At 38.4% G+C, this 21,476-nt stretch overlaps 1 protein-coding gene across 1 annotated transcript in view; it reads left to right on the top strand.

The window, feature by feature from the left end:
* The window catches only part of LOC124611896 (nuclear pore complex protein Nup153), a 97,687-nt gene extending 76,504 nt beyond the window's left edge, over positions 1 to 21,183 (top strand). Inside the window, exon 9 of the mRNA XM_047140282.1 lies at positions 18,978 to 21,183. Coding sequence (XP_046996238.1) covers positions 18,978 to 19,062 — 85 coding nt within the window. The 3' untranslated portion in view covers positions 19,063 to 21,183. The remainder of the gene's footprint in view (positions 1 to 18,977) is intronic.
* The last annotated feature ends 293 nt before the right edge of the window (positions 21,184 to 21,476 follow it).

Raw genomic sequence — 21,476 nt, forward strand, 5'->3', positions numbered from 1 at the left:
CAGAAGGAAATCGCATGGGGTTAAGTCTGGAGAGCGTGGAGGCCATGACATGAATTGCTGATCATGATCTCCACCACGACCGATCCATCGGTTTTCCAATCTCCTGTTTAAGAAATGCCGAACATCATGATGGAAGTGCAGTGGGGCACCATCCTGTTGAAAGATGAAATCGGCGCTGTCGGTCTCCAGTTGTGGCATGAGCCAATTTTCCAGCATGACCAGATACACGTGTCCTGTAACGTTTTTTTCGCAGAAGAAAACGGGGCCGTAAACTTTAAACCGTGAGATTGCACAAAACACGTTAACTTTTGGTGAGTTGCGAATTTGCTGCACGAATGCGTGAGGATTCTCTACCGCCCAGATTTGCACATTGTGTCTGTTCACTTCACCATTAAGAAAAAATGTTGCTTCATCACTGAAAACTAGTTTCGCACTGAATGCATTCTCTTCCATGAGCTGTTGCAAATGCGCCGAAAATTCAAAGCGTTTGACTTTGTCATTGGGTGTCAGGGCTTGAAGCAGTTGTAAACGGTAAGGCTTCTACTTTAGCCTTTTCTGTAAGATTTTCCAAACCGTCGGCTGTGGTACGTTGAGCTCCCTGCTTGCTTTATTCTTCGACTTCTGCGGGCTGCGCGTGAATCTTGCCCGCACGAGTTCAACCGTTTCTCCGCTCACTGCAGGCCGACCCGTTGATTTCCCCTTACAGAGCCATCCAGAAGCTTTAAACTGTGCATACCATTGCCGAATGGAGTTAGCAGTTGGTGGATCTTTGTTGAACTTCGTCCTGAAGTGTCGTTGCACTGTTATGACTGACTGATGTGAGTGCATTTCAAGGACGACATACGCTTTCTCGGCTCCTGTCGCCATTTTGTCTCACTGCGCTCTCCAGCGCTCTGCCGGCGGAAACCTGAAGTGCGGCTTCAGCCGAACAAAACTTGATGAGTTTTTCTACGTCTCTGTGGTGTGTCGTGACCATATGTCAATGAATGGAGCTACAGTGAATTTATGAAATCACTTCAATCATTTGTAATAGCCCTGTACATCTGTCAGATCAGCTTAATGCAATTTTCTAATTGACCTCAGTATTCTGTTGTTGTTGCCATTCCTCAGTGCAGCCCCTCACCCCCATTATTGGTGCCCCTGGCTCCCTCTTACCTCTTCACTCACTCTCAGCCACTCATCAAGCTGGGACATCCAATGTTGTATGAAAAGATTACAGAGCCCAGCACCTTTTTAAGTGGTAATATACTATGGCAATGCAGTAACTGCACTCTACTACCTGTTTTTGAAATTTGATGAAATGCTATATAGAATGGTATTGTAAAAGATCTCATCAGTATGGCTTGAATTTAATTTGAGTGTTGCCCTGTATTCATCTCTATAACTTTCAATATGACTAGCCATGTGAAAGCCTTTTTACAGCATAGCATAGAAAACAGTTCATATTGTGGACACAAAAGTGCAAGATGCCGTGATAAGTCTTGAGAGGCATGGATAGAAACCCTACTTTTCTATTTTAGTAGTGTTTTTCTGCATGTCACATTCCCACTTGAGGATGATGGTCAGTCGTTATTGGGAAACACTTTTGGTCCTACACACCCAAATCCAGTAGAACATCTAAGAGCATGTATAAGACTGGCTTAGAAATGTTACAAATAGCCTAACCTTTGGTAGCAAGATAATACTTGACTGAGTGAAACTCAAATAAAGTTGCAAAATATATTTGATTGTTTCAGTCACAATCGGAAAATTTTGAAAGGTATACTGCAGGCAAGTACATATCATTGTGACACTGGCCCCAACCCCTCACCCACCCAGCAGCAAGATGCTATATTTGCAACAGTTGTTCAGAATGGCATCTGCTCTGTGTCAGAGCAGGCGTGGCATCATCACATGAGATTCTGTTGTACCCATTTTAATATCCCCAGTGTCACTTGAGAAGTGTTGCAGGTAGCAAGAATTATTTCCAGGAGATCCTCTTTGGTCTCGACAGCCGTCTCGTACATAAGACATTTCACTTGGCCTCCCAAGAAGAAATCAAGTAGGGTGAGATCAGGTGAACATGCTGTCCAATTTTCAGGGACTGTCTGGTCCAGATGTTCACAAGCCTTCAGTCCAAAATGAGGTGGGGCTGCTTTACTTTGAAACCCCACCCTCCATTGACGAATTATATGTTCCAGGAATATGTACGCCATTGTCAGAGGTGTCAGAACAATTTTTGCTTACAATTTTCGACTCAAGTCATTCCTGGGCCAGGGCCCTTCACCTTAAATTGATACATTTACCCTTCTCCGTTGTCCCGTAAAGTTCATTGCATCATCACAGAATTACCTTGTATGTATATTTCTCTGATCAGTTTTAATTTTTTTAAAGTAATCGTTTGAGGGGTCCTTATTTGGTTCCCAAGAATTTTATCCAATTTGAATACATTGTAAAGGGTTGACAATTAATGACCACATCCAAGTGTATGGTGATTTTATTTCTATTGAACTTTCAACTACAAAATTGAAGTTGTAAATAAGCAGAATGATACAAGAAAATAATGAATTTTCTCCCCCTCCCTCCTCCTCCCTCCCCCCTCCTCCCCCCTCCCTCCCTCCCTCCCATTCACAGATGTGTAATGTCTGAGTATCTCGTGGTGCAACTGGTAGTTTATCCACTTACCCATGAGATGGTGTCTGTCATGTAGCCATATGAGATCGTGAGAATTGAGGCAGTTCTCGTATTTTCCGTTTGATTGTGTACATCCAGCATCTAATGGCTCCAAAGATTCGTATTTCATGGGGACATCAACAAACCTCATTTGATTTTGTCAGTAAGCTTGGGCTATTGTGTCATGTTGATGCATGGGGGCTTGTCTGTATCTTGGTTATTCTTTGATTTCTGGCCATGTCGAGTTGCATCATGTGAATGTTATGAAGAGGTCAGGCCGTCCATGTTTTCTTATGTAGGTCATGGCATTTTGAGTGTATTCATGCATTTGTCTCAGACTTCCTATGTATGATGCAGGTAAGATTATCATTGTTCCAGTGTTGTCATTGTTTCTGTATTTATTATTGCGTCTCGAAGGTGGATGTATTCTTCCATGCATAGTTTCCTCTGATCCAGTCTTATGTAAATCATCCATTCCACTTCTATTTTTACATACATATCTAACTGGAATTGTTGGAATAAACTGTCAGTGTTGAGAATGTGATGCTATGTTTAGGTAAATAATGATATTCAAGCAGTAAGCATTGAACTCCTTAGAAGTGACTCTTTTGTTTGTTTCTACACCTGTTTCAGGTTGGATTTGTTTCACATTAAAATGATGTTCATCCTCTCTGTGCAGAAATATTAATAGATATTGGAGCACATCATATGAATGGTGTGTCTCTGCAATGTGTAATAGTCATTTTGATTGTAGTACAATTATGTCACAGCTTGTGTTTCTGTTGTCCAGAGTTATGACGACGTCTTCATCTATCTGAGGTGCATTAAATCAACATTCATGTTCTCCAGCAAGTCTTTTTGTCAGGTCGAATTATATGTTTATAGTCATTAAAAATCATTCAGTCTAGTTCTATTTTGAATATGTGAATCAGTTTATTGTTTTTGTGTAAGTTCCTCTGTAAATCTTGCACTAAAAATTGTCTCAGTCCACTGATATTTTTACATCATTGATTAATTTCTTTTTCTTCATTTCCGATGAAGTATATTTGCAGAAATTTATGCTCATAATTGGGTAGTGGTAGTAATGGACCCATGCTGTGATAGATTTGTCGTTGGATTGAAAAAACAATTGATTTCATCTCTGTTATTGTGTAGTGTTGATCGAAGTGACACTCAGTTTGTCCCCAGTCATGTAATGTAAAAATTCGTTGCGAAGGTGCTTCCAGTGGTGGTTATTGAATTTTTCCATTCATGCAACAGAAACCATGTGTTTCTCTACTGAACTTTTTGTGTTGCAAAATTGGCATGTGTTATCCATTTTTCTGATTATGATGTGTTTGTGTTTGTTATGGATTGTATTGGAATGCTTCGTTTGTTAGGTTGCACCGTTTACTTTTCCTTGTCCATGCTTCTCATAGGATGATAGCTTCTATGGCTGACTTGAATTTGCTGTCTATTTTTATAAGTTTGTGTTGCAATTCTTGATTCTTCAGTTCATTCATTTCATTGTTATTTCGTTTCTCTGCTCCTCGTGGTGCTCATTCCCATTCATTGGAAACTTGAACATGCTTTGCACTCTTCAGCTATTTGATTTCTTCGCTGTTCTTTTTGTTTTTGCAGTTTTGCTTCAGAACTGGCAATATCTCCTCCTATTTTACATTTGGGCATTGTCTAAAAAATGAATCAAATCAACCTTTTATTAAAAGATAATCTTAAGTACACTTTACACATGTTACACACTTTATTTTTGATTTATATTCAGTGACTGTACCACTTCGAGTACGCATACTTCACTGTTTCTTTTTATTCATTCATTGCTCTACTTTTTCGGCTCGCCCCTTCATCGCTGATAAAGAAACTGACATTTGAACCCATGATCGGTCTTTACCAATGTAAGTTTAATTTCAGTGTAGCATCCTCATTAAATACACATACTGGTGGATCTTGACGAATGTCGCCCCATTCATCACTGTTATTCATAGTGCCTGCTATTGTGCAAACTGCTCATTCTTCATTCCATTCACTGTTTGCATCGGAATCCTCACTTAAGAGAATTCGACCATAAACTGATCCTATTCTCCTTAGTTCATGTTAGCTAGCTGTTCAAGTTCTGCGCAACTCAGTTTTCTATTATTACTAGCTATTTTACAAGGAAAATGGAACACAGATAATGATGAACGTCAGTGAACCATCTGCAATGAAGACTGAACAACTGCTGATGCAGATACAAAAAAAGACATGGATCATAGTGTCGAACAAGTTTCAAAATACTCAAGCTGGCGATCAGTTGTTGACAAAGAGTTATTTTGTAGTTTGCATCTGAGCTGAACTTTCTACTTTGTACCCCAACTACAAGATAACTTGCAGGCTCCATTTTTACAGCCAAAATATTTTTCTTTTTTTAAGTTTCATGATACAGATGGACTACAAATGAGATGAGGTATCAAACTGTATGAACAACTTAACATTGCTTCTGTGAGCAAAAGAAATTGAATCGAGGCTGTATTCACACGGGAGGAGATGAATGAAATTTTAGACATTTGTAATTGTGTCTCATTTTGTAGCTTTTATACAATTATCATTAGTAAGTAATTATTCACACCCTTTTTTTTAATGTACACTCCTGTTAATTTTTTCTTCCATTTGCAACATTGTGTGATATTTGTAATAATTTTTCTTGCTTCACCCTGCGTCCATAGCAGCGTAGATATGGATGGGGCAGAAGTAGTTGCTTTATTCATCATTTGTCCGTTCATGCACCAACATTGATCATGTTTAAATGAGCAACTGTTCACTGTATAATGGCTTCTTACTACAGTGCCACACACTGTTGGATTGTGTTGCTGGGGCCAGTAGTTCCTACCAGCATGAAGGACAGGGGAAATTAAATAAAATAAACACTTTCCTTCAAATGCATTCATGTATTCAGCAGTACTTTCACTCTTAACCAGTTGAACAAAGGTAGAAAAACCCCTTTAATGACATAAATAAAGAAAATCTGTAAATTTTATATTTTTTTATTGCCTGTAAATCAAAATATAGTATTAATGATGTTATAAAAATATTTTAATTTTTATCTGTGATTTATACTGCTAAAGAAATGACGTAATTAGTGACGTGTATTCTAACAACTATAAATATAAAGTTTTTAAAAAAGGATGTTTTAGTCTCAGATTAATAAAAAAAAAGATGGAAAAAATTTGCCTTGAAAGCCTTGGAAAAAACCTTTAATTTGAAAATGATCGATCACTGGACACCCTGGATAAATGTCAAATAATAATCATAATGATAAAATTATAGTAATGTGACACATCATGTATGTTATGCAAGTTTATCAATTAAATGTGATGTTATTTTAAACATCATTCACAAAAATGTGATAGATTCTACTGATTACTCTGCCATGCAGGTGATGGAAGCTGTGACATCTCCTTTAGAAGTCATATTAATCCAATCATGTTCACAATATTTATTTTGCAGACTGAGAACTCCTTTCAAAATATTCTCGAGCAGTCAGCTCAGAGTCATCGACCAAATGGTGTTATACTTTGTCAGACTGATTTGTTTCCATCTTCAGACAGTCCTGATGACTGACTGTCTTCTGCTAGGCGTCATTTCATATACCCTCTCCCATCCATCCTCCTGTCAGCCACAGGCCTGTAATGCCAGGCCATGGTGCCACTGCTGAGGTTGTGGGAAAGTGCAATGACTTGACGTGAATGGCAATCCGCACCCTGTGAACCATTATTGCCAGGTTCATGTCACTGCTGGAGAAGCAGAGAGTTCTGTGTGATGCTCCCAGTTCTTCAGTTGGGATGGTATGATTGGGTCTTCCCACAGACTGCCTTTGTGCTTTGAGCATGTGCAAGGATAGGTCACGGACCTTAGTTGGAAGCTACTGTCTTTATTTATTAGTCTAAAGTGTAATTCGATCTCTATAGATATTTTAAAATACATTCCCAGAATCTGTTGCCTGTTTTGAGATGCATTGGTCTGCAACAGCTTACTTTGTTGTTTTTTATCTGTGTGATGCCCATGCTCCACATGCTTCCTCCACCATGTGAATCATCTGACCTATTTACGTATGCGCATTGGCCTGGGATGTGGAAGACTCCTTGTTTCAGAGGTCTGGGTCATCCTTAACAGACTTCCAACAGGACTTTTTCTTTGGGAGGGGGCGAAACGCACACTTGATATTATATTACCAGACAATCCCCTCCCCCACTTTCATCAGTATGTTACAACCCAACAAGTTTCTCATCTTCCTCTGCACATTGTGGTCTAGGCTTCTTCACTTTTCTGGTATGCAGCCCTGCTGCTAAGATGTTTCAGTTGGAAGTTTTAAGAGTGCTGTGTACTAGTGTACAGAGGATGCCTTCTCATTGAGAGGGTCCATGATAGCTGCAGTCATACAATTATAAATGTGTATGAGTTGGTGTGCAGTACCAGATGTAGAAGTATGAAACAGTAATCTGGTTGCAATAATTACTTGTCTGTTGTTTGAAGCTGATAAGTAATATTTTATTCAAAATAATCTCCAGTGCTATTTATATGTTTCTCCCATCTCTCCAGCAGGCTATGAATGACACACCAAAAAGACAGTTCTTCTTTTGAAGCAAACCAGTAGCCATTTTCATAAGAATTGAAGCGTTGTTCAGTCAGAGCGTGTCCCAGTGATGCAAATAGATGATAATCAGATGGAGCCAAGTCTGGATAATAAGCCACATGCCCTAGTATTTCCCGACTGAATGCCTCGATCGTTTCCCTGAGCCATTTTTAGTGTATGATGGGGTGTTATCATGGAACAATACATATCACTTTGTGTTGCCTTTTTCCATATTCCAATTGTTTTTCATGTAATGCTTGATTTAAATCGATCGTTTGCTGTTGATAGCGATCAGTGCTAAAATGGTTTCACTAGTTTCAGCAGCTCATAATAGATGATATCCTTCTGATCCCACGAAACACAGAGCATTGTCTTCTTTCCAAAGTGATTTTGTTTTGCAGTGGATTTCGATGGTTTGTCTGGATTCACCCATGATTTATGATGCTTAGAATTCTCAAAATATATCTATTTTTCATCATCTGTCACTATTTGATGGATAAATGACTTTCTTTTGTATCTAGCGAGCAGCATTTCACAAGAGGTCTTTCAGTTTGGTTGCTGTCTTCCATTCAGTTCATGTGGAACCCATTTTCCCACAGCTTTCAACTGAAGAGAAATGGCTTTCTGCATCACATTCAATTGTTCTGCGAGTTTCTGCTGCGTTTGAATATCTTCTTCACCCAATAAAGCCTGCAATTCATTGTCTTCTAACTTTTTGGGTGGTTTCCCACACTCGTCGTTTCTCATCTCAAAATCACCACTTTTGAATTTTTTGAACCACTTGAAACACTGTTTTCCCAAGAGCATGTTCGCAAAAAGCTTCGACAAGCATTCAATGTGATTTTGCACCAGTTTTCTTTAAATGATAACAGAAAACCAGTGCTGTTCGCAAGTCGTAGTTCGTAGGCACAAAAATCGACATGTTTATGGGTTTGAAACGGATACTGGTATATGAAACTTGGGTTACTGTGTGTCGACATTCATCAGCCATTATAGGAAGCAGATGGTGCTGCAGATGCGGCCTCACTGGCCTTACACTGACGGCTAGCACCATCTATGGGGAAATTTCACTTTCATACTTCTACACCTGGTGTGTGCTTTGTCCTAGTGTGCCATTCAGTCTTTGCTTGAATAGCTTACTCAGGAAACAGAGGGTGTTTGTTTCTTTCTGTCTCAGTCACGAATCTAATGATTTGGCGCAACAATTTCCTAGATTCAGAAAGTCTTGTGTATTGTTTGGTCAGGTTACAAACATAATTGTCCGTGTGTTTAAGAAACATGATGGTTTGTGTGCTGCATAACCAGAAGTTGTTTAAATGCCTCCATAAACATTTTGGCTACTGCTGATAATAACAGGGCTCATGAAGACAGTGGAGCTGCAGCACGTACACAAAAGTTCTGGAAGAAAGGTTACAGCCACTACCCCAGATTCAGAATGGGAAAAACTGAAGATACTTATGTAGCTGAGTAGATAGAAAGAGTTAAAAGTGTGTCGCAACAAGTGTTTATTCCGTACATCTGTAACACATTGTTAGAAATTTGAAGAATACTGTGACAATATACCATAAAGTATGCATTTTGCCCGCCACACAAATATGAAAGCCTTGTTGAAGTCTGTTTACGGACGACTTAGAATTCTGAAAACAAATCTACTGCATACTCTGCCAGTGCTGAAAAATGTACATAGGTCAGACCATGCCACAAAGCTGCACAGAGAACCAGCATCACACAGATAAATAACAACAGAGAACTGTATCTTGAAAGGTAATGGAATGGATTATGGTGACATTAAGTTGCTAAAACAGCCAGCATAAAGGGGATTGCATTTCTGTGTAAAAAAAAAAAAAAAACTGTAGATAACAGACTACTTGGTGGCTAATAAATAAAGGCTAAAGGCAACGAAGGCCTGTGACCCAGCCTTGATCATGCTTGGATCACAACTGCAATCTGTAGGAAGACCCAATTATGCCATTCTGACTGAAGAGCAGCGAACACACTGCACTGAGCAAGGTGGCGCAGTGGCTAGCACACTGGACTCTCACTTGGTAGGACGGTGGTTCAATCCTGCGTCCAGCCATCCTGATTTAGGTTTTCCGTGATTAACCTAAATCGCTCCAGGCAAATACCGGGGTGGTTTCTTTGAAAGGGCACGGCCGACTTCCTTCCCCATCCTTCCCTAATCCAGTGAGACCGACGATCTCGCTGTCTGGTCTCCTCCCCTAAACAACCCAACCACACTGCATAGAAGCCTCTCCACTCCATGTGTGACATGAGCATCTTGGTGACACACTGTCTGATGATCGCTTCCTACCAGCACTTCAGTAGTGGAATTACATGTTGGCACCTTTGACTCTAATCAACAGCAGGAAGGAGGGCAGAGAGTATACACTATGGCATGCAGTGGGATATAGTCAGTCATTGCGACTGGCTCCGCATAGTAACAAGTCAATTTTCTGAATATCACACCATTTGGACAGTGCCACTTGGCTTAATAACTAAGATCATTTAAAAATAATCATACACCAGTAAAGTCTAAAATGACAATATGTTCTTCGACTGCCCAGTGAACTGGTGATGTTCCTGCATTTGAAGACAACATATCCTGCCAGGTACTTCAGTGTACTGAGTGCCATATCCTCACTGGGACATACTGAATAAAAGAACTCAATATTTAGAAGCAAGTTGTTTTCGCTTCTGTCTTTGCCATTGTTATAACATGAAATACCAGTTAAATTGGCACCCAATTTGAAGCATAACTGATTGGAAAGAAAGTTCGTGCAATATCCATTGTTTTCTCCCAATGCATTCAATTACTTCAGGAGAGAGTAGTATCCTTTGCCCAGCTGTTCAACACTCCAAACATGGATGAGGGAGTTTAATTACTGCTGGAAGAGAAATATTCAGAACCTTTGAAGAGGCCTGTGTTCTCACATCGATAAAATGTACGTTGATAGTTGAATAAGTTACAACTGCTTGTGTGATACTTAAGCTGATTGTGTTGCGCAATTTATTTGCAGCATGGAAGCAGCCACTATATAACAACTTTGACATCATGATGACTAGTGAGCTCAGAATAATAAAAGAACTCGAAGGCTCCAGATTATGTATTGTAGCTGTGCATTGCCAAAAAGTCGAAAGTAAGGAAACAGTTTGGGCTGTCCGCACATAAAACTTGTTCTCGAATCATGTAGATCATGACAGGATACAATGGATATTCTGTTATGTTCCCATTGTTGAAATTGCCAAGAAATAACAAGTATATGAACTCATTTTGCCAGATGTCATGACTGTCAGAAAGGTGATCTTTGAATTGCTTTTAGTATATAGAAGGCACCCCTGAACACTACTGGACATGCGTGTGAAAGTGTGAATATAGCTGCTTTCCTATGACTCTGTCCAAACTGTGAAATATGTGTTGATGAACATGGGAAGTTGATTTTATTGAACTGGTAGACTAATGTATTGAGATACACAAAGGTGAGCTCATTTCCCTGGATACAGCCTCAGACTTAAATCCTGGGAGAGTATTTTAAGAAGATTTTGGAAGTCTGTTAAACAGTAACTGTAGAGATTGGGGGACTCTCCAAGCATTTTAGATTGGAGTTTCAACATCCCTAAACTCAGCCATTTGCGTCTTAAGACAGAAGACTGTGCTCCAGATAACATGCTTTCCTTTTTAAATAACCTTTGGATCTGCTCTGATCTGAAATGCCATGAAAAAACAGGCTGTGTGTCATTATTGACAGTGTTTGTGTTTAATTTTGTAAAGGTTTATACAAAATGATCGAGGCACTTTCAAGTGATTGTAAAATATGTATGGAAGCAGCGGCTGAGAAGGTTTTTGTGTCATGTTCACAAATATTCGGAGTGTGAACCATTAGCTGCACCATCCATATCCAGCCAATAGTCGAGTTCAGCCCAAAGTTGGCCAAAGTGGGCCAAAGTGTCTTCATAGATGTCATTTGCAGGTGCCATGATACGTCCTTGTATGTGCAACCGTATGTCCTTGTATGTCAGCGATGTTATGGGGAAGTGAAGACGTGAAGCTGGTGTCTTTGATGTAACTCCACAGGTGGAAATCGTGTGGTGTCAGGTCCGGTGAATGTGGGGCCCATGCCATTTGATGCATAACTGACCTGTCGTCATGGTAACTCACATCCGTCACTGTGGCAATGCAGTAGAGCACCAAAATGTGTTAAAAAATGTAATTATTGACAAAGCCCAAAACATGGTAACCTTTCGGCATTCTTATACATGTTCAACACCGTTTGGGGGCACGGGGATTTCTAGCTCTTGACAGGTACAAAACTTTCGTGAACTACTGAGAAGTGTTCCCCCAGTCCACTCAACTTGTTTTTTTGTTCTTCAGATGTTGATGACCACACACTGCTTTTGTCTTTACAAAGACATCCTGTTTCCTTGAACTTCTGCACCCATTTGTAAATGGATTTCCTGGTAGGTGGAGCTTTGTTAAATATGGTCCTAAATTTCTGACACTGTGGTTGTGGACTCACTCTTGGAGAACTCCATCGCACAAAATGCCTTCTCCATGGGTCCGGCAACCTGGTTGCTGGAGAGCTCTGTAACGCAGAAAGCTTCTCGAGTTGTTTCTTCCATACATATAATACCTAACCTTAGTACAAACATGTTTTGCAATGATTTGAAAGAGTGTAAATAGTTTTGAATAGCATGTACTTCCATTAGACATAACATGAAGTTGTTCGCTAGGGAACATTAGTTGAGAATGAGCCTTAAATTTTTTTTTTTTTTTTTTTTTTTTTTTTTTTTTTTTTTTTTTTTTTTTTTTTTTTGTATGACATCTGTCAAAGATATTTAGTATACATCAAGTCATGGAACAATCATCATCATATGTTTTCATCGTGTTAACAATGTCGAATTTTGTACCAGAAAGTGATGATTTGCGGAAAGCATTAATTTTTTGTTTTCATTTGAAAAAAAGTGCTGCGCCGCATCGAATGCCTGTTGAGGCATATGGTGATCGTGCTTTATCAGAAGCAACATGCAAAAGACAGTTTCAACGGTTCAAAAATAATGATTTTGATGTAAGAAATGAAGAATGTGGAAGACCATCAAAAAAGTTCGAAGACGCCAAATTGCAAGCAATATTGGATGAAGATGGTACTTTGAGCCAGAAGCAAATGGCAGCAATGCTAAATGTTGTACAACAAACAATTTCTGACCGTTTGAAAGCTATGGGAAAGATCCAAAAGTGTGGAAAATGGGTGCACATGAATTGAAAGAAAGACGGATGGAAAACCGAAAAACCATTTGTCAAATTTTGCTTCAAAGACATGAAAGAAAATCAATTTTGCATCAAACTATTAGTGGCGATGAAGAATGGATTTATTTTAAGAATCCTAAACGGGAAAAATCATGGGTTAATCTGGGACCATCAACATCGACTGCAAAACCAGATTGATACGGCAAGAAGACAATGCTCTGTGTTTGGTGGGATCAGAAAGGTGTGGTGTATTGTGAGCTTCTAAAACCCGGTGAAACTGTGAATACTAATCGCTACAGACACCAAATGATCAATTTGAACTATACATCGATCAGAAAAAAACCAGAATGGGCCAGAAGACATGGCAAAATATTTTTTTTTACACGACAATGCACCTGCACACAAAGCAAAACTGGTTCAGGATACAATCAAAACACTTGGCTGGGAGCTGCTGCCCCAGTTGCCGTATTCACCAGACTTGGCCCCTTCCGACTACCATTTGTTTTCGTCAATGGGACACACATTGGCTGAGGAACACTTCGATTCCTACGAAGAAGTCGAAAATTGGGTGTCTGATTGGTTTGCTTCAAAAAACGAACATTTCTATTGGCGTGATGTCCACAAATTGCCAGAAAGGTGGTCAAAATGTATAGAAAGCAATGGTCAGTACTTTGAATAAAATGTTTTTACTTTTCAATTCAAAATTAGTGTTCCATTTTCACAAAAAAACGCTCATTTTATACCGGTACACTTGGTATAGTGTTTCATGGGGAAAAATTACAACTAAAATTCGCTGAAATGTGTCCCCTTCTCCTCAGTATTGTTTTCTGAGGGGAGACTCTGATGATATTTGTCTTGTCTGTCTCCTGTCTGGTGAAGAACAGTTGCAATTTTTTTGTTTTTTTTCCCAATTTGGATGAATTTTTTCTCTCTGCACACATTTTTTGAATGATTTTCAGAGTTTCTTTTGTGTTTCTTTTATACTACAAGAGAGTGTAAATATATGGCTTGTGTGATTAATAAATCCAAATAGTACATAAACTCATTCTTATTGCTAATGCAATGGTGAATATTGGTTTATATATCACCTTTTTTGTGTAGTGGGTGTATCAGGGCAGTTTTCCAGTCGTCAGGAATTTTCATGGTCTTCCAGATGTCTTCCAAGATCCTGTGAATGTCTTTGGTGAGTTCTGGGTCTTGTAACTTCCAGATTTCCGCGATGATGCCATCTTCTCCTGGTGCTCTACGATTCTTGAGTGACTTAATTATTTCTTGAACTTCTTCTAGAGTTGGAGGTTCACTATCTGGATTGTATGTGCTCGTTTCTGTCATTATTTCTTCCATAGGGGGGGTCCGTGTTGAGCAGTTTTTCAAAGTACTTTGCCAGAATGTCACAATTGTTTTTGGTATTGGTTTCTAGGGTTCCATCCGGCCTTCTGAAGCACAAGTTGGGTGGTTGATATCCAGTCATATTTTCTCTGAACGTTCTGTAGAAGTTTCTTGTATTGTTCTTCATGAAGTCCGATTCGATCTCTGTCAGTCGCCGTTTGTCATACTGTCGTTTTTCACTGCGAATGATTTTGCTTGATTGCTTCTGTGTTTTCGAGAAGTTCATCCAATTCTCTTGGGATTTATGGCTACTAAATTTTTTCCATGCACTGATTCGTTGGTCAATAGCTTGGTCACATATGTGGTTCCACCAACGGTGTTTCCGTGTGCGTGGTGCTTGTGCTAGTTTCATGGCCTCTCGGATTCTTCGTGATAGTTGTGTCCAGTCTGTCGTTTTCTCCATTTTAATTTTGTGTAATATTTGTGTCTGGTTTAAAGTAACGTATTCTGGATCTGGTCTAACAATTTTGTTCTTCTGGAGCTTTTTCTTGGGCAAAAGGCGAATCCTGATCTGTAGTAGGTGGTGGTCTGAGTCGAAGTAGCCTTTACGGGTGTCTATGTTCAAAATTTCTTTTTGTGAGTCTTTCTGGACTATTATGTGGTCGATTTGTAGTTCTTGCTTTCCGCTGGGGAATTTCCATGTGGTAAGTTTTCGTGTTGGTTTCTTGAATTTTGTTGACATAATGGTGAGGTCGCGGCTTTTGCAAAAGTCTATCAGATGTTTTCCGTTTTTATTGGTGTCCTTGTGTGGAGTATGTTTTCCTGTGATACGTCTGTATATCTTTTCTTTTCCGAGTTTAGCGTTGAAGTCTCCCAGTATTATTTTGACTCTATGTGCAGGAATTTTTCTGATAGTTTCTTCCATTGTCGTCCAGAAGTCATCAATTTCGTTCGGGTTTTTCCTGTTGTGGTCATTAGTCGGTGCATGTGCGTTGATTATTGTGTAGGATTTATTGGCTGATTTCACTGTGATGGTGCTGATTCTTTCGTTTGGTGACGAAAAGTCGATTATGCTGTCCGTGATGGACCTGTGTACTGCAAATCCTGTGCCAAAAAGCCTTACGTTTTTCAGTTGTCTCGATGGTTTTGCTTTGTATATTCTGAAATTCTCCGTGTTGAAATGGTCTTCATCTGTGAATCGTGTTTCTTGCAATGCACATATTTTGATTTGAAATTTTTTGAGAGTGTCTGTCAGTTGTTTCATCTTTCTTGTCTTCATCAGTGTGTTCACGTTGAGTGTGCCGATGTGGTGTTTGTGTTTGGTTTTGAGGGAGTTTGAGAAGCTTGTGTCTGTATATGTGTGGATGGATGTGTGTGTGTGTGCGAGTGTATACCCGTCCTTTTTTCCCCCTAAGGTAAGTCTTTCCGCTCCCGGGATTGGAATGACTCCTTACCCTCTCCCTTAAAACCCACATCCTTTCGTCTTTCCCTCTCCTTCCCTCCTTCCTGATGAAGCAACCGTGGGTTGCGAAAGCTTGAATTGTGTGTTTGTTTGTGTGTGTGTGTGTGTGTGTGTGTGTGTGTGTGTGTGTGTGTGTGTGTGAGTGTGAAAACAATATACTAATATATGTTTACATGAGAACAAGCCTCCCCCATACTGAGAAAATGAGTGTGTTCATCACAACCTGTATAGCAGTAGGTAATAATTGTTAATCCTAAAGGCTTCAACTATTTTCATTTTCTAAACATTGCAATTGATATGCTTGCCACTTGAAACGCACCCTTTATTTAGGAAAAACAAGCATCCAGCAAACAGACTCTTTTCTATGTCTTGCTATTACTATATTATTTGGCAAAACTAAATTGGTGTGGCGCCAATTGGAAGATTCTGTAGTCAGACAATCAAAACTTTAGTGGGTTGTTGACACACACCTACACAACAAATAGGTGTTGCTGTTGAATTTTTTCTATCTATGACAGCATTGTACTTCAGAGTAACAAATCAAATAAAAATTATTTGTTCAGAACTCATTTACGTTAAGTGACCTCCTGTAGTTTTAAGTAGAATTTTGCTTAGCCCACGTACTTTTCACACTGTGTTCAAAGAGCATCAAGGCAGAAGGAAACGTTATTTGGATGTTACTTAATGATAGGATGTGTACAGTCTTCAAATGAAACAATCTTCAATATTCAAAGAAAATGGTGGTGCACCTGTACCTCAATATCTGTAGTCTGCAAGCTATCATATTGTACTAGGCTCGTCCACAAAGTAACTTCCGTTTCTATCGGCGGCATCGCTATGACCGCAGTTTCGAGTATGCGCGGCAGTTACTCTGACTCAAGGAGAAGACATGTACGCCACTTTCAGATCACTGCTGCCGATGTGTGCTTTGTAGTGCTTCTTCATAATGTGTGCTATAATTGAAAATGCCGCCGCATGTGAAATCACATCTGTGATTCGTTTTCTAAATGCAAAAAAAGTTAAACCAAAGGAAATTAATCGGCAAATCTGCGAGATTTACGGACAAAGTGCTACGAGTGATTCAATGGTTAGAAGATGGGTCAGACTGTTCAATGAAGGACGTGATCAAGTGCACGATGAAGAATGGAGTGGACGCCCGTCTGTGGTTACTGATGAACTGTTTCACACAATTGAAGAGAAGATTAAGCACAGCCGTAGGTTTACACTTAGTGCCCTTGCTATGGAAGCTCCACAAATCTCACGGTCACTACTTCATGAAATTGTTATTGAAAAACTGAAATTTCGAAAACTTTGTTCACGTTGGATACCCAAAATTCTTACTGAACAGCACAAAAAAACAATGGATGGGCAGTGCACTTCAGTTTTTGACACGGTACAATGAAGGAGGCGATGGGTTTCTTTCTCGGATAGTCACGAGGATGAAACTTGGGTATAGTACGACACCCCTGAAACAAAACAGCAATCAGTGGAATGGAGGCACACTTCCTCCCCAATGAAGGTTATGCCTAAGCAAATTATGACACCTCAAAAAGTCATGTCCACCATTTTTTGGGTCAGAAAAGGCATTTTGCTGATTGATTTCTTACCATGAGGCCAAACAATCAATGCACATGGTTAGTGCGAGACCATTAAGAAATTGCGCCGTGCAAGACAGAACAAGTGCCGAGGATTGCTGTCAAAAGGTATTGGTTTTTTTTCCACGATAATGCCTGACATCACATGGCGAATGTGACCAAACAACTCGTACAGGAATTTCACTGGGACTCGTTTCATCATCCTCCTTACAGCTTGGACCTCGCTTCTAGCGACTTCCATCTCTTCTTACACCTAAAATCTGTCCTTGGTGGTCAACACTTCAACGATGATGATGATGAGCTGAAAGAACATGTTACCACATGGTTGAATACACGACACCCCAGAAACAAAACAGCAATCAATGGAATGGAGGCACACTTCACCCCCAATTAAGGGTAAGCCTAAGCAAATTACAACACCTCGAAAAGTCATGTCTACCATTTCTTCTATGAAGAAGGCATACAAAAACTTGTGCCACGCTGTGACACGTGCCTACAAAATTTCGGAAGCTATGTAGAAAAGTAGTTTAACCACTGTAGATTTTTGTACAATAAACATTTTTTTCTGTATCTGTACACGTTTGTTTTATACAACCAAACAGAACTTACTTTGTGGATGTACCTCATATGTGGTGTAGGATACTTAGTCAGTCAGTGACAGCCCCCTCCCATTATTCTATGTGCATATGGTATATGAAAAGAAAGTATCAACGTCTCTCTGTATGAGCTACAGTTTTTCTCTAATTTTGCTGTCTTTCGATCACTATACAAGATATGTGTTGGAAGAATTATGTTTTGGAATGTGGTCTCTTCAAATTTTGTGAGTAGGTTCATAGTCTTCCACAACACCCTTTTTTGTCACTAGCACAATGTATTTAATATTTTTATAGTACTTTTTTGCTGACTAAACCCATGGTAAAGAATATAGCTTGTCTATAAATCTTTTTCAGTCTCCTCTGTTAATCCAACTTGGTAATTTAACAATACTTCATGAATCTGGCAGCGGTTTCCTTATGACCAAGGGGGGGTAGGACGTCAAACGGGCCGACTTCGAGCATGAGAGGCACCACAGAACATTTTAATTTCCACTGTCTATACTTTTAAAAATAAATTCATAAAACTTTATCAGCACGACCAGAAAGAATTCAGGATTCACACTCATGACAGTGGAAATTCTAAACATAACAAAATAATTTTTTTTACATGTGACATTTCATCATTTTTTTTTCTCTTACTATTGGCTGCATTTGTTGCTATAGGTACACTTTTCTTCATAAGTAAGAGAGATTCTTCAATTAATTTTGCACAGCATATAAACCATACCTACAGGTGCATGAAAGTCTAGAATTTTCCAAATCTATAAAAAACTGTGGTAAAAATTGAGATAAGTCATAAATTAAATAAATTCTAGAGTTTGATACACCTATAAGTATGGTATGCAAGCAGTGCAAAATTCATCGAAGAATCTCTCATACTTATGAAGAAAAGTGTACCTATAACAACAAATTCAGCCAATAATAAGTGAAAAAATGATGAAATGTTTTTTGAACTTCCACTGCTGTAAGTGTGAATCCTGAATCCTTCCAGGTCATGATGACAAAGTTTTATGAATTAATTTGTAAAAGTATAGACAGTCTAATTAAAGTGTCCTGTGGTGCTTCTCCTGCTCCAAGTCGGCCTGTTTGATATCCTACCCTCCTTAAAGTGGTTGTTCTGCCTTAAATCACTTTTGACAGACGCTAATAGATAATTGACAGTTGTGATAATTAGTCGGTGCTTGGCAGAAATCACCATGGCTGATAAGTAAAGTGTGCTAACACATCAATTAAGTGGTGACGATTAGGTATCTGCATGTCATAACAATTTCCTAATGATGTCACCATTTAGTTAACAACTGTGTTGTCTGCTAACACCTTCATAGATGTTTGCATAATGCGATTGGAAGAGATTTGCAGATATCATTGAACCAATTTCTTTGTTTCTGTATTTAGCACTTTGAGCAAATTAGTATAAAAATCTTAACTAAATGTAATCCAGACATATCAATGTTCTATTTATTCAGGATAAATAATTCATTTATTTTGATTCCAGAGCTGAAGCTAATTCACCTGCTCCTGCTCAACGACGAATTAAAAAGGCAGTACGCAGAACACAGGCAAGAGCCAATGCTTTATAATTGGCTCACTACAGTGGCGCTAAGCATTATTGTGTTAACTAGATGGAAGCATTAATGCCTTTGGTAGTTAAATTGTTTTGATGCAAATTTAGTTCACACTGTATTTGTTTGCATATTCATGTTCTCGTGTAATAAAGAAGCTCACATTAATTTCCTAAGGAAAAAGTTCTACCTCAGACATTTGAGAACTGTTTTCAAAGTTTACCTGCATAATGATCATCGTAAAATAATTTTGTAAATTTAATATTCTGAAAGCATTATTGAAATTGCAGTTTTGATTGATTAACCCAACAATCAGATTATAATTCACGTTTTAGCACAACTTGTTAATGTGTTGTGCTTGAGGTGTCTGTGCAGTGCACTATGTTGTTATTAAGTTTTAAGGCTCTGTGATGTTTGGAATTTTCTTCAATTCCTTATCCCTTTCCTTAGAGCTTTGCTCAGCCACATCATTCACTCATAGTAGTGATTGCACATTTACTGTGACTGAGCATGTAGATTCCTTTGGATTTTTAATAGAAGAAGAACACTGTGAACATTCTCAGTTATCTGAGGGCTATGTCCTCATTTGTCATTCCTCGAGTATTTGGACTAGAATATGTATATTGAATTTAATATTTTGAAAGAATGTAAATTGTATGAGGGCCTTATTTAAGTGCCATGTATTTAATGAAAGAGAATGTTCATAGTTTTAGTGAATATTTATGTAATGACTTAGTGGTAGAGGTCATTTACTGCACTAGAATGATATAAATATTAGTTGCAGTGAAATGACACCTTTTTTATGTAAACAAAACACACACACACACACACACACACACACACACACACACACACACACACACACACCGATATAATGGCCTGGTCCATAGAATTTATTTTGAGGCTTCTGTGTGTACACAATATTGAGGTAAAACAAGATAAGAGAATAAATTGGCAAGGCCCAAAACAAAATCACCACAAACTGTGGGGAACGAGCATTTCTGTGATATTCTAGTGGGCCAGGCCTTGTGCATAGGCAGGCTCACTCCTTGAAGATTCCTCTTTAGAAATAATGACGCTGGCCAATTTGTTATACAGCTTATTTTAGTTTGTACAGTATGACTGTCACCAGCATAGTGGATTTATGAAGTGAGTGATGTGTGCTTTGAATATCTATAAATGATTTTGTTACAATTTTTATGGGTTAAAAAAAAAGGAAAATGAAAAAATGTGTGTAAGGAGTTAGACTGCTTAGTGTGTAAATACTGTACTGAATTGTAATGTCATATTTTTAAATTTACTGCTGAAAGTTTCATCTTGGTACTTATTATATATTTGTGGAATACCATTTTGTAATGCTTATGATAGTTTTGTACATAGATGGTTGTGACTCCATATCAACGGAAAACATTTCTACATGACATCTTGAATAGTTGTTTATATAATATATATATATGTGTATGTCGTGTGCAAATGTGTTATGCCTGTTGACTTTATGTTTCTTCAGAATATGTGTAAATACGTTGAAAATATAAGATGAAATTTTCAGCACCAATAAATAAATGAATGAATGAGTGAACAAATATATAAATATGTATGTTTAAAGACACACAAACACAGACAAACACACATATACAATTATTTGTGCCTTTATGATTACTTTTCTGTGGTATATGAGTGTGTTCCCACTGTCTGAGACTCTCAAAGTCATTTTGTTTTATTCTATGGCCCAGTAAATGTTTTCCTTTTCCGACACAGTGCTGAGTGACATTAATTTCCTTAATAATTTTAGCAGGTATAGTGTATGTAAGTCTAAGAGACAATGTTGAAGCAGTATGAATTGTTGTATGATTCTTTTCTAGAGTTTATACAATTTCATTTTTGATCAGTATTTATACCAACTTGAAAATGATCCGGTTTCCATATTACAGCTTGTACATGTAAATTAAATCTGTATCCATAACATGTTCAAAATATATTGTTTTCAAACCTTAAGTTTCTTCTTAAAATTGCTGTTTGGTGTATTACATGTGTGTTCTTACACAAAGAACATGTATATATCTCCACTGTTCCATTTTTGATTCTGGACTTACTGATAGAACAACTTCTTTTTAAATATAGTTCATCTGTTGTCCTTAAGTGTTGAATTATTTTTTTTTTTTTTCCATGTAATAAAGTCAACAACACCCCTCAAAATAAAGGGTAAAGCTATTATATATGTTTGGATGGTAGTGTGATGTTGCAAGTAGTGTGTAGAAAACTGATTTCAGTCTCAGTATTGGTGGGTATCTTCCTGTAAGTCAATTTTTCACTTAGTATAGAGTCCATTCTTTTATAGTCTTCTATTTTAGAAGCAGCTTTCCTTCTGCTCTTCTTCCCCTCTAAATCAAAATAGCAAAGATTGAGCATGGTCAGAATTAAGTACATAATTT

Source organism: Schistocerca americana, chromosome 1, assembly GCF_021461395.2.
Source record: "Schistocerca americana isolate TAMUIC-IGC-003095 chromosome 1, iqSchAmer2.1, whole genome shotgun sequence".
Lineage (NCBI taxonomy): Eukaryota > Metazoa > Arthropoda > Insecta > Orthoptera > Acrididae > Schistocerca > Schistocerca americana.